The 17,873-nt window shown below is 34.2% G+C and overlaps 1 protein-coding gene across 5 annotated transcripts in view; it reads right to left on the minus strand.

Moving 5' to 3' along the window:
- SEMA3A (semaphorin 3A) overlaps positions 1 to 17,873 on the minus strand; it is a 461,093-nt gene that overhangs the window by 63,444 nt on the left and 379,776 nt on the right. For all 5 annotated transcript variants that reach the window (XM_041723448.1, XM_041723450.1, XM_041723447.1 and 2 more), the window contains one exon: positions 16,282 to 16,401. In XM_041723448.1, the coding sequence (XP_041579382.1) occupies positions 16,282 to 16,401 (120 nt within the window). The remainder of the gene's footprint in view (positions 1 to 16,281; positions 16,402 to 17,873) is intronic.

A 17,873-nucleotide genomic window follows, 5' to 3' on the forward strand; every position in this document is an offset into this window, starting at 1 on the left:
TTAACTATGTACTTTGGGTGATAATGATGTCTCAACGTAGGTTTACCAACTGTAACAGATGTACCACTCTGGTAGGGGGATGCAGATCTGAGGGAAGTTATGTGTGTGTGGGTGAGTAGAGGTACACAAGAATCTCTGTACCTCCCACTCAATTTTGCTGCAAACAGGTACTCTAGGGGCGCAATCGGTTAGTGCGTAGTACTTATACAATTTTGCTGCAAACCTAACTAAAATTGCTCTAAAAAGTAAAGTCTATTATTAAAAAATAATTCTAACAACATTATTACTTAGATTAGTAGTGTTTCTGTGCATTAAGAAGTTTAATTGGGGTCCAACTCTTTCTTACTATATTAAGAACATTTTCTTTTACTCCTAGCTAACATTTTAATTAATCAGACAAAGTCATTTGATTTACCTTATTTTTCAACATTAAACAAGATAAAGCATATGTTATTTTTAAAATATAAAGACAATGAATTAAGAGATTTCCTAGTATTAAATCATCCTTGTAATACTAGAATTGATTTCATACATTTATTTGGAATATTTGGATACTCATAAATGTATATGTTTCTAGTTTACCTTTTTACCCAATATTGTTATTAGCAATACCATAGGCACCATATGACTTGAATGCCTTGAAAACCTTTTTATCTTTCCTTGTCCATGTTCTGAGGCATTTCTTAAAGGTTCCAAATAATTTTTTCACCCACATATTTTATACATGATTCAAAGTTAAACTGACAGATTGAAATTTTGGTTCAAAACAAACAAAACCACCAAGCAATACAAAAAAAAAAAAAAAACAAATATGTAATACTAATTTAATTTTTTTCTATTAACTTATCTTAAAATACAGGTGTATATATTCAATTTCTGCTTATCTTTTGTCCCTGAAAAGTACTTGAGGATCTACAGATGGCAAAACTGGAATTTGTGAATTCCAGTACCAGTTTAATTTAGGAAAAAAAAGCGCCAATTTTCATATAACTATAAAATTTACTTTGTCAAAAAATTCTCAATATGTGATTTCACACAAAAAAAATTTATTCTTTGAAATAAAAAGTCAGTTTTATAAGTGAAATGGAAAATGTCCTTTTTGATATCTGCCCATTTCCTGGGACATGGTAATAATTCAAGCCCTCATTCAAGAACTACATTAACAGTCCTTTGAGCTGCCTCTGATTAGGCCCTTGGGGTTTAGGAAAAAGAAAAATTCTTTAAGAATGTGGCCTGATTCTTAAAATAAAATAATGATTTGGGGACCAGAGAAGATTTAGGTCAGTTTTTATTTGACACAGACCTTAGCAACTTTTTAATAACATGAATGCTATTATAGATAAAAACTAATTATCCTAATTGCAACACTAGCAGACCTTCAGCATTTCTATCATCCTCTGGTCAGACAGTGTTCTCACAAATGCTGGAAATTCAAGATCTCTTCAAAGAAGAAAAAACATATTCAAATGTGATATAATTAGCAGTTTCTATGGGTTTTGTTCTTAAGAGACAATCATAGTTTTGATTCTTGAAAATGTCTAATTATATAGGAAGGGACATTCAAGGCAGAAAAGAAGATAATTTATAGCATAATTTCAAAGTAATTAGAATTTTCAGAAAACAATTCTTGCTATATACCCTGTTTAATTTGCAAGATCTTATCCTTTAAAAATAACAATTCAAATTTTACATCAGTTAGTATTTCTTTGTACTTTCCTAATCACACTATATTGAAAACAAACAACTATTGTTATTTTAACAAAACAATTTCCCTTATTTTTAGTTTTAGCTTTGTTTTTTTTTTTTTTTTTTAGCTTTGTTTTTAGGATTGCATCTATGTGAACTAAATGTGAAAAAAGTTGTTCATTATATTTACATGAAATTTGGAGAATTGTTTTTTTTAATCATAAGGGTTCTATTATATATATATAAAATTGTATTTTATGATAAAATCATATATATATATATATATAAAATCTTATCATACTCCTATAATTTAAAAGTTTAGATTGTGATACAAAATTTAAAGTTGTAACATTAATGTATAGTTTTTGGTTTTGTATTTAGATTTTTTTAAAAGATTTTATCTATCTACTCATGAGACACACAGAGAGGCAAAAATATAGGAAGAAAGAGAAGCAGCCTGCCTATGGGGAGCCCAATGTGGGACTCAAGCCCAGGACCCCCGGATCACAACCTGAGCCAAAGGCAGATGCTCAATCACTGAGCCACCCAGGAGTCCCTGTATTTGGGTTTTATTCTGTTTCTTTGCACTAAAAAATCTACCTTGTTTTTATTTACTGGATGGTTTGAAAAGATGTTTAGAGGAAAATAAGTTATCAGATATTTTAAATCCTAAATTGCTTTTTTCCCATCTGCTTTATTATTTAAAATAAAATATTATTAGGAGTAGTCTAGCTGTAGTTAAAGTTAATTTATAATTCTGAAACCCATTTTTAAAAACTTTTTGGGGCTTCTCTGAACCCCAGAAGTCACTATGTCTACCACAATTTTTTTCATCCCTAACATTTAGCAGGACATGTAGTTGTGGCGGATTTCATGGGCTATCACAAACATGCTAGTGGGTGTATTAACTGACACTGTCTCAGCAGAATGGATTCAAGCAGGTAAGGCAGGTCCTACCAGCCTTACCTCTATAGGTCTTATCAGTGATTGGTGCTTGAAATTTCAGCCAACCTGAAATTGCTGGTACTTATATCTCCCCACTTTAAATGGAAGCAAAAGCCACTAATTTAAGAAGGCTGATGAGAGGAATTGGAGAGTTTAGATGACAGCAAATCAGGAGCAGTAATTTAATCTAACCAATGAATACACATACGTGTACACACACACACACACACACACATTCTTGTGTGCTGTCAATTTAAGCTTCAGTGTAAGACTGTCCACCCAGGTAGACTGGAACATAACCATTACGTCCCTAGCTCTCTTTAATAATTAAAGATGTACTCTACTTTGCAAAATGTTTTAGTCTAGTTCTTCTCAAATTTTAGTGTAGGATCTTGATGGAGTGCAGATTAGGGTTTAGATCTGGGGAGGTTCTGAGATTCTGCTTTTCTAACAAGCTCCCGGAGATGCACATGCTGTTCATCCAATGGCCAAACTCTCAGCAGCAGGTGTATATCAACTAAGTTTTCAGTGATTAAAACTATGCACAAATAACACAATTCATTCTATGAACCATTATAGGATAAGATCCTTTAACCATGGCAAATCTTGCTTTTTAAAAACGATGCACCCATATTTTCCCTGGCTCTAGACTGATGAACATTTCCTGTGTGTAAAATCTTTAGCAAAGAACAGAAATACACAAAGTTTAAAAATGGTAAATACCATAATGAACATGTTAGAGAACAAAACTGAGGTTCGGAAGACATGAGTTTAATCTCAGGTTTTACTCAATGACAGGCTACTACTATCCTCTCATAAGTAGCATAAATTTCATTACTTACAATTTTCTATTTTACAGTGTTTCTGGGAGGATCAAGTGATCTTACAGGAAGCACTGTGAAAAGCATAAAATGCTATACAAGTATATGATTTTGGGTGTTCATGATTATGTCAATTACTTAGGTAAGGACATCACTTTTTCAAATCATTGCTTTAATTATTATTAAAACGTTCAAATATTCAGTCTAATAACAATGCCACATCATTTACAGTGTGGTGGATCCAATTTAAAACTGCTTCTGCTTCTTAAGTTAATTTTTGCTTTTTGTCCAGTGCAGGTAGGTACTCCATTAACACTCTTCTTACCTTTTTTTTCTTTGCTACTCTTTCCAGCTATTATTGCTTTAAGAATGATTATTATTTTGAGTGCCAATATAAAATTGTTTCTATAGATACCTAATTAAGACTAATAAAGGTATTTTCTAAATCAATTTGATACTCTCAACCTATTTTTTAATAAATATAGGGTTGGTCATTTTATTTTAGTAACAGTAAGAAATGGTTTCTTATGTCTTTAATCTGGATTAAATTTAAGTTAGTTCTACTTTCTAGTGGGCCTACTATTTCTACATGAAATAACTATTAAAATATACATAGAACTATTATATTATACTCTGGATATACATAGAAAATTATACATAGAATATTATAAAATATACATAGAATATTATATTATACTCTGGATTCTATATAATTACATATTATTAGGATATATTTCTTAGACCATATAACAAGAAATGTTATTCATATATTAATTAGTTGAAAATACTACAAAAAAGTAGATTGTCCAATCTTTTTAAACAATATCTCTCCAGATGTTATGGAAGAAGACAATGCTCATAGAGTATCTGTAAATAGGCAGATAAAAAGCATGACAGCAATGAAATTTACAGATTTGTATGATAAAACCCAAAAAATTTGGAAAAGTACTATACTTTTTGTTAAATGATGTAAAGGGAAGGCATTATAATCACTGATATGTAAAAATTCTATAGCAAATACTATATTAAAGCAATTAAGACAATGCTACTTAAAACCATTCAGAACATGACTTTCTTAAATTCTTATTGGTTTGGTTTAAATAATCAAACTAGAAATTAAAATCCTACAGTAAAATGAAACACTTTTACTCTCAGAAAAGTATCTGTTTCGAGAAACAAGATTATTATTAATGATTAATTCATTATTTTTTATGTATGTCTTTAAACATTTTTTAAAGATTTTATTTATTTATTCATGAAAAACACACAGAGAGAGGGAGAGACACAGGCAGAGGGAGAGGCAGGCTCCCTGTGGGAACCCAATGTGGGACTCGATCCCAGGACCCCGGGATCACGCCCTGAGCCAAAGGCAGATGCTCAACCACTGAGCCACTCAGGTGTCCCACATTTATGTCTTTTAAAGCTTAGGGATCAGCTGAAAAGGCCTTATTTACTAGGATTTCTACTAAATCCCTGAATATAAAAAAAAAAAATAATGTTTCTGGTTTCTGCCCAATCCCTATTTCTCTCTAACCACCAATCTCTTTTTTTATCTCATTATTTTGGGATGATTTACCCTTCTTGAAAATTTCCTTTTTTTTTTTTTTTTACATGGCACATAGTAAACACATAATAAACGTGAGCAACTGGTATTAATGCTAGTATCCTTACCAGTCCAGGACACTGAATATATGAAGTGTTTATTATCTATTTGTTTGCATGAATGAATGAATGAGTGACTATTGTGCTAAATCTCTTTTTCTTTTTTGGAATTTGCAAACCTCTCATTTTTTTTTCATGTTTTAAAAGTTTTTATTTAAATTCCAGCTGGCTAACATACAGTGCAATAATAGTTGCAGGAGTACAATATAGTAAGTCAACACTTTCTATATAACACCTGGTGCTCATCACAGCAAATGCACTTCTTAGCCTCCATCACCTATTTCATCCATCCTTCCACCTCCCCACCTCCCCTCTGGTAACTACTAGTTTGTTCTCTATAATTAAGAATCTGTTTCTTGATTTGCCTCCCCCCCTTTTTTTTCCTTTGCTCATTTATTTAGTTTCTCAAATTCCACGTATGTGAAATCCTATGGTATGTGTCTTTCTCCGACTGACATATTTCGTTTAGCATAAAACTCTGTAGCTCTGTTTGTGTCATCATAAATGGCAAGATTTCATTTTTTATAGCTGTTATATTCCACTATCTGTCTATCTTTCTATCTATCTATCATCTATCTATATCTCCATCTTCCTTATCCATTCATCAGTTGATGGACATGGGCTGTTTGCATAATTTGGCTGTGGTTGATAATGCCGCTGTAAATGTTGGGGTTCATGCATCTCTTTCAATTAGTATTTTTATATTATTTGGGTAAATACCTAGTAGTGCAGTTGCTGGATGGTAGAGTAGTTCTAGTTTTCACCTTTGGAGGAACCTCCACACAGTTTTCCAGAGTGGCTGCACCAGTTTGCATTCCCACTAACAGTTCAAGAGGCTTCCCCTTTCTCCACATCCTCTCCAACACATGTTGTTCCTTGTGTTGTTGATTTTAGCCAATCTGACAGGTGTGAGGTGGTATCTCATTATAGTTTTGATTTTCAATTCCTTGATGATCAGTGATGTTGAACATCTTTTCATGTGTCTGTTAACGATCTCTATGTTTTTATAATTAGGAATATCTGACATTAAAATAACATGTTATAAAAATCTATGTCATATTATCTACAGTTTTTCTGATTCCAATAGATTTGCATTCTTTTTCCTTAAAACTTAAGCGGCAATTCCTTAATATTTCTTTGAACGCACTTATACACATAGTCTCTAACAGAAGACTGTATACATACGAATAAAAGACTTAAGTTGTTACATCTTATCATTTCATAGTGAGAGCCTCAGACAGTTGGTGGCCCTGATACTGAATCAAAGTCTGAAAATCTTAAAATGGATGAGAGATCTAAATGTGAGACAAGATTCCATCAAAATCCTAGAGGAGAACACAGGCAACACCCTTTTTGAACTTGGCCACAGTAATTTCTTGCAAGATACATCCACAAAGGCAAAAGAAACAAAAGCAAAAATGAACTATTGGGACTTCATCAAGATAAGAAGCTTTTGCACAGCAAAGGATACAGTCAACAAAACTAAAAGACAACCTACAGAATGGGAGAAGATATTTGCAAATGACATGTCATAAAAAGGGCTAGTTTCCAAAATCTATAAAGAACTTATTAAACTCAACACCAAAGAAGCAAACAATCCAATCATGAAATGGGCAAAAGACATGAAGAGAAATCTCACAGAGGAAGACATAAACATGGCCAACAAGCACATGAGAAAATGCTCTGCATCACTTGCCATCAGGGAAATACAAATCAAAACCACAATGAGATACCACCTCACACCAGTGAGAATGGGGAAAATTAACAAGGCAGGAAACAACAAATGTTGGAGAGGATGCGGAGAAAAGGGAACCCTCTTACACTGTTGGTGGGAATGTGAACTGGTGCAGCCACTCTGGAAAACTGTGTGGAGGTTCCTCAAAGAGTTAAAAATAGACCTGCCCTACGACCCAGCAATTGCACTGTTGGGGATTTACCCCAAAGATTCAGATGCAATGAAACGTCGGGACACCTGCACCCCGATGTTTCTATCAGCAATGGCCACAATAGCCAAACTGTGGAAGGAGCCTCGGTGTCCATCGAAAGATGAATGGATAAAGAAGATGTGGTTTATGTATACAATGGAATATTACTCAGCAATTAGAAATGACAAATACCCACCATTTGCTTCAACGTGGATGGAACTGGAGGGTATTATGCTGAGTGAAATAAGTCAATCGGAGAAGGACAAACAGTGTATGTTCTCATTCATTTGGGGAATATGAATAATAGTGAAAGGGAATATAAAGGAAGGGAGAAGAAATGTTGGGAAATATCAGGAAGGGAGACAGAACATAAAGACTCCTAACTCGGGGAAACGAACTAGGGGTGGTGGAAGGGGAGGAGGGCGGGTGTTGGAGGGGAATGGGTGACGGGCACTGAGGTGGACACTTGACGGGATGAGCACTGGGTGTTTTTCTGTATGTTGGTAAATTGAACACCAATAAAAATTAATTAAAAAAAAAAAGATAGGAAAAGAACCCTAAAAAAAAAACCATAAAAGTAAAGATCCTGGAAAAAAAAAAAAAAACAAAGTCTGAAAATCAACTGAATAAAAACAAAAACAAAAACAAAAACTTCATGTTTCCTGAAAAGAAAAAATGGATAGTACCTCCTCTCTTCAAACAATGGTTTTAAGATATTAAGGCACGTTGGGAATATATGCAAATGATCTCGTAGATAAGCCAAGACTTCTACGGTTTTTCATTTATAAAAAGCTCTGTATTGTCTTGGAGGGCAGGGATCGCTCTTACTCAGCTCTGTTTCTTATAGTAGCTCTTGGTACCTAGAGCTTACTGTAGGTAGAAAATGGAAGTTGCCCAGAGTAATATGTTGGTAGTGTTGACTGTGCTATTATCAGTAATCTAGGAGGACTTAGAATAGACCTGCCAGGGGGAAAAGGAGAGACTGGGGTGAGTGATAAACTTAAGTTATGTACCGAGCTATAGAGATACTGCTGACTGAGATGAAAAGGGACTAGATTTAGGGAAACTAAATCTACAAAATTTAGGGACAGACTTTGGTTAGATAGGAGACTTTCTGGTGTAGTTTTAGGGGGATTTTTATTTTGGCTTGTGCATTATAAATTTTATTAGCATGATAGATGTTTACTTTGGTTAAAGGATGAAGACAAAATCTAATCAGGAAGTTATTATTTACCATTAGGAATTACTCTTTTCTCCCTTTACTTCTCCTTCCCTTTTAGCTTTCTTTGTAGACTCTATGCAGTGGACAGATTAGTTTTTTTAAAAAAATGTTTAATGAGGAAAGAAGGAAATAAAAATAGTTTCAGCTTGGACAAAACAGAAAATTAGTTCACATTTTAAGATTCATTAACACACAATTATCTCAAGGTCTTTCAAAGGCAATTTCACTATAATTTTCTTAATTTGGGCACTGATTGGCTGACCAGAGTTACATTACCTTCATAACTATGAGAAAATGTGATTTTTCTCCTTTTATTTAAAGGAAATCAACAGCAATGACATAACAGGAGGGGCAGTCTTTAGCTTTCTTATGGCAAACAGCATTATTCCACTACTTCAATAATTTCTCTGCTATCAAAATATTTAATATGATTACTGTAAACACCTGAGAGTAATTGATGAAAGGTTTCCTATACCTTGTTGGTTCAGCCTAGCCCTGTAAGTACAAATTCTATAATGTGAACTGCCAGTATAACTAGGTTTATTTTCCTTTAATTTACCCCAAAATGAGTCATGCTTAATGATAATCTATGTGTTATTGTTTCCTATCTTCAGAATTCATTTATTTTCATGTGACTTATATGACAGCTTTCATCCTGCAAAACCTTGGTACAATTTATTCATTTATTCTTAAATGTGTTTAGAAAACATATTTGATAAACACTGACTCCATAAGCTATTAAGTGGCACTCATTAGTTTGATATCAGCCTTGGCATTATTTAACTTTCAGGATCAGTGATAATAAAGTTCACTAAATTGCAAGTGGGTCATAAGACAATGTGTAAACTGAAAAACTATTCTGTATTGGCTGTAACTTAAATGCCATTGTATGCTAAACAGAAAAGGCAGTGTGACTCCCAAAGGGAAGGCTATCCTCCGCTGTCATCTATTTCCCATTATATCCAGGTTAGGATTTTATAAATGTATAAATGGGATAGTGCTCTTTGAAAGCAAAACCCTGATATTCTTTTTTTTTAAACCCTGATGTTCTTTTTTTAAATTAGCAATTAAAGGCGCAAAAAAAGATTATTTGCATTTATGTGAATTTAGACAAATTTATAAACATATTTAAAAGACACACACACAAAAAAAAAAAGACACATTTTTGACGGGTTCTTTATATTGTCAGCTTATGTTAAATCCAAAACCAGTTATAATTTAGCAAATCATCAAGCAAATCCTAAAAACTACACTTCTAATAAATAAAACATTTATACTTACATTAATTCATAAATTATAATTACTAATTATAAGTAAGAGCAAGCACCTATGTGCTCTTGAGATTAAAATCAATGAGGAAAATGGGTTTAAATGAAAAAGAGTAATTTGAGGACAACCAACTCTATTTGATTTGAGTGTGTTAATGTTTAATACTGGAGAAGTCATTTAGGATTAGATGATAAAGGACTTGACAGGCAACAAAATCTGGATTCAATTCACTTGTAAATTGAAAGACATAAGTGATTTTTGAATGGGGAAGTATTGTGATAGCCACCAGAGCTGTTATTAAGGAGACATCTGACAGTGGTATCTAAAGAAAAAGAGTATACATGGCTTATTTTTTTAGGTAATCTTACAAAAGAAAGTATAAACAATAATTTATTGACTGAAACAAATTTTAATCATCAAAAACTGCATGCGTAACTTATTTTTGTTCTAAGCTTGCAGACTTCATTTCTTGGCATAATTATCTGATTTGATTCTTGATATATATTCTCAGGAGTCAACATTTCTCCTTGATTCAGGATTAATTTTAGTGGGCATGTGAAGATTACACTTCATAAAATAGGGTATATAAATGAAAATTTTATCTACTTGAAAAGGCAGGTTACTGTATTGCTTTTTTTTTTTGCCATTTTGATATTATGATATTAGCTTTTAAGACATTATAATTAAAACCTTCCAGTCTGAAAGCTTCTGAAATCTACCACTGTGAAAGTATTTGTGTCAAGTGGACATTTATAACATTGCAAACTTATTCTTTCCCCTCAGAGTGATTAGGAGGTAAGGAGTGTTTTTTTTTTTTTTTTCCTCCCCAAACTATCCATGCTATTAAAATTCAATGGCATTGCTTGCCTTCATTCAGCTTTATCTGGCTAAAATCCTTTAATTCCCCAGCCCCTGCTGTTGGGGAGCTCTAGGCTCATCACACTTAACCTCTGCCTGGGCTTCTCAGAAAAGAATTTGTTTCAGTCCATTCATAGTTTCAATAGTTGAGCAAGCCACACGCAACTGCACACTGGTCTTTTACCCCGAGCACACTAATCTGATTGTTTTTCCACTCTACAAACTCTGGGTCAACAATCAAGCTGCCGCCAGAAACTAATTAATTTGCAAACAGGCTTCTGTTTTCACAGAGGGAAAGCTTTTGAGAGCCATGTCAGAGAGGCCAGTCACACCATGGTTACACACATTGTCATGGCATCCACTTCTTTGGGTAAATCTCTTGCTTGATGTCACTGCACACATGAACCCAGATTACCCAGTCATCAGTAAATCCCTATTGAGGCCCAGTGAGCTCTGAATGTCGTGAGTCTAGAAGAGGAAATTGGTGTAGACAGGCTCTCTATTCATTAAACTGATGATAAGACTAGAGAGAAAAATGGTGAAAACCAAGAAGAAATAGGGAGCTGGCTTTGATTTAAAGAATTTTCTAAGATACTGTCTCACTTTTCTATATTTCCATCAATTTTAATTTAAAATGTGGGATTCCCTTAAATAAATGTAATAAAACCCTTAAATGTTATTTCTCTAGTCTCATCATTCAATGAGAAATTCTGAAATAAGTGGTTCAAAATTTGTGGCTAATATGCCATACTGGAGAGTTGTAATTTTTAGCCCATCATCGAATAAAGTTAAAATAGTACATCCTAACAATTCTATCCAGGTATGTTGTCTCAGGAGCCTGAAAAAACAAAATCACCTTCCAAGCATTGCCACTAATGAGTTAATTTTTATTCCAAAGTTTTATTCATTTTTCTTCATTAATGCGAATAATTTCAAACAAAATCAGTTGAAAGTGATTATGTTCTTTAGACAAAATGTGAGATAGAAAATAGGTCCTCATTAAAAGAGACCAAATAAAGTTACATTTTGGTAGCTTTTTGGACTTTACAAAAAGAAAAGTTGTATTTAGTGAGTTTATTAAATTTATCATTATTTGGAGAGTAGAGTAATTTCATGCTGTATAGTTTTTTTAAAAAAAGATTATATTTTTGAGAGTATGCATTATCTATCAGTATGAAAATTTTTCTGGGAAATAGATTCATGAGAAAAAAACCTCAGAAAACTATTTGGTTGTGTTTAGGAACAGACTGTTTTAAATTGTTATATATCTATGTTTCAGGATAATTTCAGTGAAAATAACCAAAAATATTATCATTTTTATTTGTGACTCCTTATACTGATACCTCAGGATGTTTAATGAGTACAGAGTATAATTCATAGGTGATGTAATCCAAAAGTTAAAAAAAGACAATATTTCTGTTGCTTTTTTCATAATCTATGAAAACCAAGAGGACATTTACAGTTGCTGTTGTTGTTTTAACTAAGTGATCACTCAACTTCTATGATACTCATCTGTTCATATAACCATAAAATAAGGCATCCGGAGAGCTTTTTCTCCCAAGGTCAGCAAAATAATACTGACATACTTAAGCCAGAGAGGTAATTCAGACTGGCATCATTAAGAAGTTTGACATTGTGCAAAGCTAGATAATTCATTTTACTTATAAAAATTTCCAACTGGATACTTTATGACAGTTTATGCATTTGAAGATGGTAGAACTAAAATAAAGCATCAAAAGAGTTGTGTAAGTGATTTCAGATTATGTACTATGTAATATTAATTTGTGCTCTCTTAGATTATTTGCGGTCACATTTCTTGGTTCTGTTTTCATAAAAATGTCTTGTGGAGAAACTTGAATCTTTAGAGAACATGAAATATCCTAGTACATGACCGCAGAGGAAGCTATGCTGATTCCAGTGAGGGCAGGCCATCCCGGTATGAGTGTTACAAGTGAGAGGAAGTGGAATGATGACTTGCATACCATTTCAATTACAGAAAAAAGCAAGTGGGTTGGTCTATCCACAGGCACGATCCTTTTAGGAAATTCCACTAAAAGAAAACAGGTCTTCCTGAAATGAGTGGGAAGGCCTCACACTCTGGGCACTGTAATTAGGTCTGTTTGTGTTCACTGGGCCTTGGCTCTTTCAAGGATCCATGTGGTTTCCTATATTAAACCCGACTCTCACTGCCCTTTCACCCTGACTCAACTATAATCACTCACAGAATGAGTCTGACAAAGCCTCCTAAGCATGCTCCACCCAATGAAAGTGGGAGAAAGGATACAGAGAAAATTCAATTTATTAAGTGCTTACTATATGCCAATCATTCACTTAGTGGTACTTTTTAAACACGGGCATGCCAGTTTTCACAACTGTAAGAGGTAGGTAGTAGCACAATCCCATTAAAACTAAAGTCAAGGTGAAGCTTTGTCTTACTCTAAAGAGCACAGTCTTTCCTCCATATCATACTGCATCCCAGCATCAGTCCAAGACACAAACAATACTGAAAATAGTATTCATCAAAAAGAAAAATAAAGGTGGGTGAGCCATCCACCTGCTCTAATGAATGGCTAACACGTGTAAGAACAAATGAGTAGTATTTACATGCTAAATGTTAAGAAATCATTTCTATGACAGCAGCATAAACTTGCTTCCTTGCCATGAACACATAGAGAACAATTGTACCTCATTTTCACACTGTTAGTGAGGTGAAACTGGAGTTGAAGTTTAAATGAAGTTAAAATAATATTGAAAGAATTTATAAGGCACAAGAAAAGCACAGTGAATTTGGGCACATCATGTCAAACACATAGGAGTATATTTTCCGAAATCAAAAGCTGTTTTAACATCTACTAACTCTAAACTAGGGGCTAATTTTAAAAATATATTTTTTAAAAAGCAGTTATGTAAAATCAAGAGATTCTATCTCTCTTCTGTTCTTTCATCTAAAATTGTTACTCATCCCTAATTTTTCCTGTAACAATGAAACTAAATTTAAACCCTGATTGATGCTCTTATAAAAGAGGTAAATTTCAGGGATTATGAAAATAGTGAAATTCCATTAAAAATATTGAGATATTTTAAGGTCTACTTCTAGGCAACTGACTTTATTTCTTTAACAGAAAAAAAAATTAAGTCACCTAAAATAGGCCACCTGATTTGTCCAAAGTAACTGAATAGGTTTGAATCGATTTCAGAAAAGTAAAGTAAGTCCTGTGCCAAAATTAATTTTAATAGTCCCAAAGACCTTTCAGAAAGTACCTTGCAAGTATTTATTACTTCTGGCAGTACAAATGATTGTGTAGTCTATGCTGATGCCTCAAACCCATTTATTTTATGCATGAATATGTAAACATTATGTTTCCAATTTTATTCTGGAATGGCATTTAATTTCAGGAGGCTTGTGATTCACACAGTCCCTTGGTTCTATCTCAAATGTGTCTGCATCCTCCATCTTGCAGCAGTTGTGGTTTCTGCACCCTGTCAAATGTAACCTTTGTGCTAATTTGGTAAAATCAGTTCTCACGTTTAGTGCTGAGAGACTGATAACTGAATTCTCAAATGAACTACACATTTGCAAGATGAAGTACAGAGCTGTGGACAATGACTGCTTTCCCACAGTGTAAATTCTTCAAACTTAGCTGTCAACATGGAAGTGTGCAACACAAAAGCAGCTTTAACTTGATGACTTTTTTCTTCCAAGGCCATAAAAATGAAATGGATACTATGCTCTCCTTTATGTTATTCCATCTTCTTGGATTTTCTTTCGCATGGACAGTGAAAGCCTGTATGCCCTTTAGAGTTCTTAGTAGATCAAAGTCTCCTTCTTGTTGAATAAAAAAACAAACATTTTTCCCTCCTACATAAATATTTCAGTTTGAGAACAGACCAGATAGCAATATTGAAAGAGGTTTTTCCCACTAATTTTGACTCCATACAAAGTTTAATAACTGACAATGGATATTCCAAGATTGTTCCTTGGGATTTTGGAACTTGGTTCTTCTGTAGTCTTACACACATAGTCTTACGGTGATCTCAGCATCTTTTCTTTTTCTTGGTGAGACTTCTGATTTTTCTTGTGGTCACCCGCTCTTCCTCACATAGCCCTCCCCTCCAGCATGGATATTTGACTGTATGTCCAGACCCTTTTGATTACTGTGGTGTTTGTACTCAATTATGAATGATCTTAGGCATCATCTGCATTTAAGATACAAACAATGGGAAGTGATGTCAAGCTCACTGGAAACTTGGCAGAGCAAGAAAGGAGGGCAGCTAAGAGAAGCAGCACTTTAATGGGAAAGGGCTTTTTAACAATGAGAAATATGGCAAGAGATAGTGTCCAAATGGAGAGACTGATTAAAAAATAGAGAATGTTGGAGAAACAAGATCCAACCAGGCTATGGACTTAGACACAGAGGGACTTTTCGTCAGACCAGGATAAAAGGAAGAATTTGGATAGAACACAAGAGCAAGTTTTCAGAAATAAGGGAAGGAGAGATAAAGACAGCAAAAGAAACGTACAGTGGGTAAATTCATGAAAAACAATCCATACAATTAAGAAAAAAGACACACCATTCACATTAATTCATAAAAAATAATAGGATGATCAGTAATGCTGTTGCAGGAGACCAGAGATGCTGACTGAGGTAATTTGAGGTATGTTTTATGTTTGAATAGTCATTTTAAAGTATGAGATATATCAGAACAAAAATTATCACAGACTCATGGTCTCCTGAAGTTTCAGTGAGATTCACAGTAGAAATGTGATTTTTCTCTAACAAACTAATGAAAGAGAGAAGTGATAAAAGGAATTTTGGCTACCCCAGAAGGGCAAGAAAAACAAGTGTGGTAGAAGTTCAAAGAATGAGATATTCAAGGATCTTACTGAGAACACAGATGGACTATTCCCCATGAGCTCCATGGGGAATAGTAGGTAGGTGAAACCAGGGACAAGTTCATGGATGGAAGGTTAGGGTCTGGATAGCTTTATTTTATAAGACTAAAACAGATATACCTGGAGATAGTCATTTAATAATAAAAAACATGATAATACTGTGGGGGCCATTATAAAAAAATCTGTGATAAATGTGTCAGTGAATAATAAAAAAAATCAAACTCGACATAGAATATATAAAGATTATTTGGTTCAAAATCTGACTGAAAATGTTATTTATTTTAGGCATACAAATTTCGAACATTTTCTCCTTCACTGAATTTATTTATAGACTAAGAAGAGAAAGAATGTTTAACAGAAAGTATCTACTTGATCAAGGTGAAGCCAGGACCTGAAGTTAAGGAAACTGGGTTCTTGGTCCACATCTTCCACTACCAGGTTAGAGAAAATCTTAGATAAAATATTAGTCTTAATTTTCTCACCTATAAAAACTGAGAGAGGATTTTAGAAGGAGAAATGAGAAATCAAATGAAAAAATACAAAAGTCTTATGAAATTTTGAAAGAACTTTCAGTATAATGTTACCAGCACTACAATTTGTTTAAACACTCAGGAACGTGCACGATGCTCTCAGGGCAAGAAGAGAGGTGCGGTGGAAACAAATACTACATCGTGAGACTTGTTGTGGTGTCTGAGTAAGACAACCCTGGTAAGTCATCTTATCTCTTTCCACTGCCTCCCTTCCGGAGCTCCAGCCCAGATCTCTTTCTTTCCACAGTTAACTACTGAGAAACTTCAATTTTGGCACAAAGTAAATATTTTCCTGATTTTTTTAATCTCACTTTTTTCTTCTTCCCCTATTTTCTCACACCCACAGTCATGAAGTCACCACCAGTTTAATGGCACACTAGATCTCAAGGCATACAGGGAAAGCTCTCCTTGGGCTACTACAGTTACACCTGTTAGGTAACACGCCTGCGCCCTGGCACATGCCACCTACCATTGAGCCACCTGGAATCATGCTGCTCCGTCCTAATAGGGTGGTGGTGCCCCAGCGTTCTGAAGATCGCAAAATCTCGCCCCATAAAATCAGCTGCCGTCCCGGAGTATAATTCCCCATCTGTGTTGTGACAAAATAAAACCACATATAGGTACTTTAATTCAATTAAGGAAAGAAAAACAAAACAAAATAAAAATTTCATGTAGAGACCCTGCTGGAAAGAAAACAGGAATACTGTCTGCATCATTACGCAGTTACTTATTTTTATCCTATGTCTTTGTTGAAAGAAATATTCAGTAAATGTTCACTCTACTCAATGAGTAGTAACTTCAAAAAATGAAGTAAAATATGGTCAGTGGACATCACTAAAACTTAACATTTATTCCTTTCTTTTTTCTTAAGATTTTATTTATTTATTCATGAGAGACCCAGAGAGAGAGGCAGAGACACAGGCAGAGGGAGAAGCAGGCTCCCCAAGGGGAACTTGATGCGGAACTCGATCCCAGGACCCTGGGATCGCACCCTGAGCCGAAGGTAGAGGCTCAACCACTGAGCCACTCAGATGCCCCCACACTATTCCTTTCTATTACGACGTGAGACAAAAGGTAAGATGCATACTGCATTCATCACATTTTTATATGCGTATAGCTCCTGCAGCTCTAAAATCCTAATTTACTAGGGTAAGATACCACTGTAAAATATTGCTTATAGTTTTTTTTTATTTTAATGGAAATTAAAATTTCAATATATTTCCTTTTTAGTGGTATCTGAATGAATAAGATTTTGCAATACTTTAGAAAGGACTAATATTTTCCTTGCCAAATTTGTTTTCTTGCTTTTTAGTTTTGAATATATCAAGTGGGAGAAGTGCTCTAAGTTATCATGTAGTCTTAAAACAAGTCTATCACATACATAGTCTCAGATACAAAAGAAATGTGTCTGGCGCCTGGCTGGCTCAGTCAGAAGAGCATATGACTTCTGATTTCAGGGTCATGAGTTTGAGCCTCATGTTGGGTATAGAGATTACTTAAATAAATAATACTTAAAAACATTTTTAAAAAGTCTGAGGAGAAGGAAATTTTGACAAGTACAGGTCATAATCACCACAGATCAAGACTCTATTGTGTTTTTTGACTCATTTCTACTTAAATTGAATTAACTCTAGGTTAGAGTTTAATAACAGAGGAATCACAGTGACAAGCTTAAAATAAAAAGGAAAAGGAAAAAGGGAGGAGAAGGAGAAGTTAATATTTACTGAATACCATTCTGTGTTTGCTGGGCAGCTAGGCAGTGGCTTGACACTTTCAAATTATCTCATTTAGTCTGTCAACAACCCCATGATGTAAATGTTGTCCCTACTTTATAGTTCACGAAACCTAAGGTTGCTCAGCTAATGACTAGGAAAGTAAGGGTGAAAGTTCAAACTCAGGCCTGTTTAATCCCAGTCTTTTTACACTAACCCAAACGAGCTTTTACTTAACTGAAGGTTGAAAAAATTACACTTTCTTTTCTTTAAACAGAAAGTACCTCCTATTACTTAATCCAGAAAACACATTATTGCCTGCTTACTTATAGTGATTACTAGCAAAATG

Source organism: Vulpes lagopus, chromosome 11 (genome assembly GCF_018345385.1).
Source record: "Vulpes lagopus strain Blue_001 chromosome 11, ASM1834538v1, whole genome shotgun sequence".
In the NCBI taxonomy this organism is placed as follows: Eukaryota; Metazoa; Chordata; class Mammalia; order Carnivora; family Canidae; genus Vulpes; species Vulpes lagopus.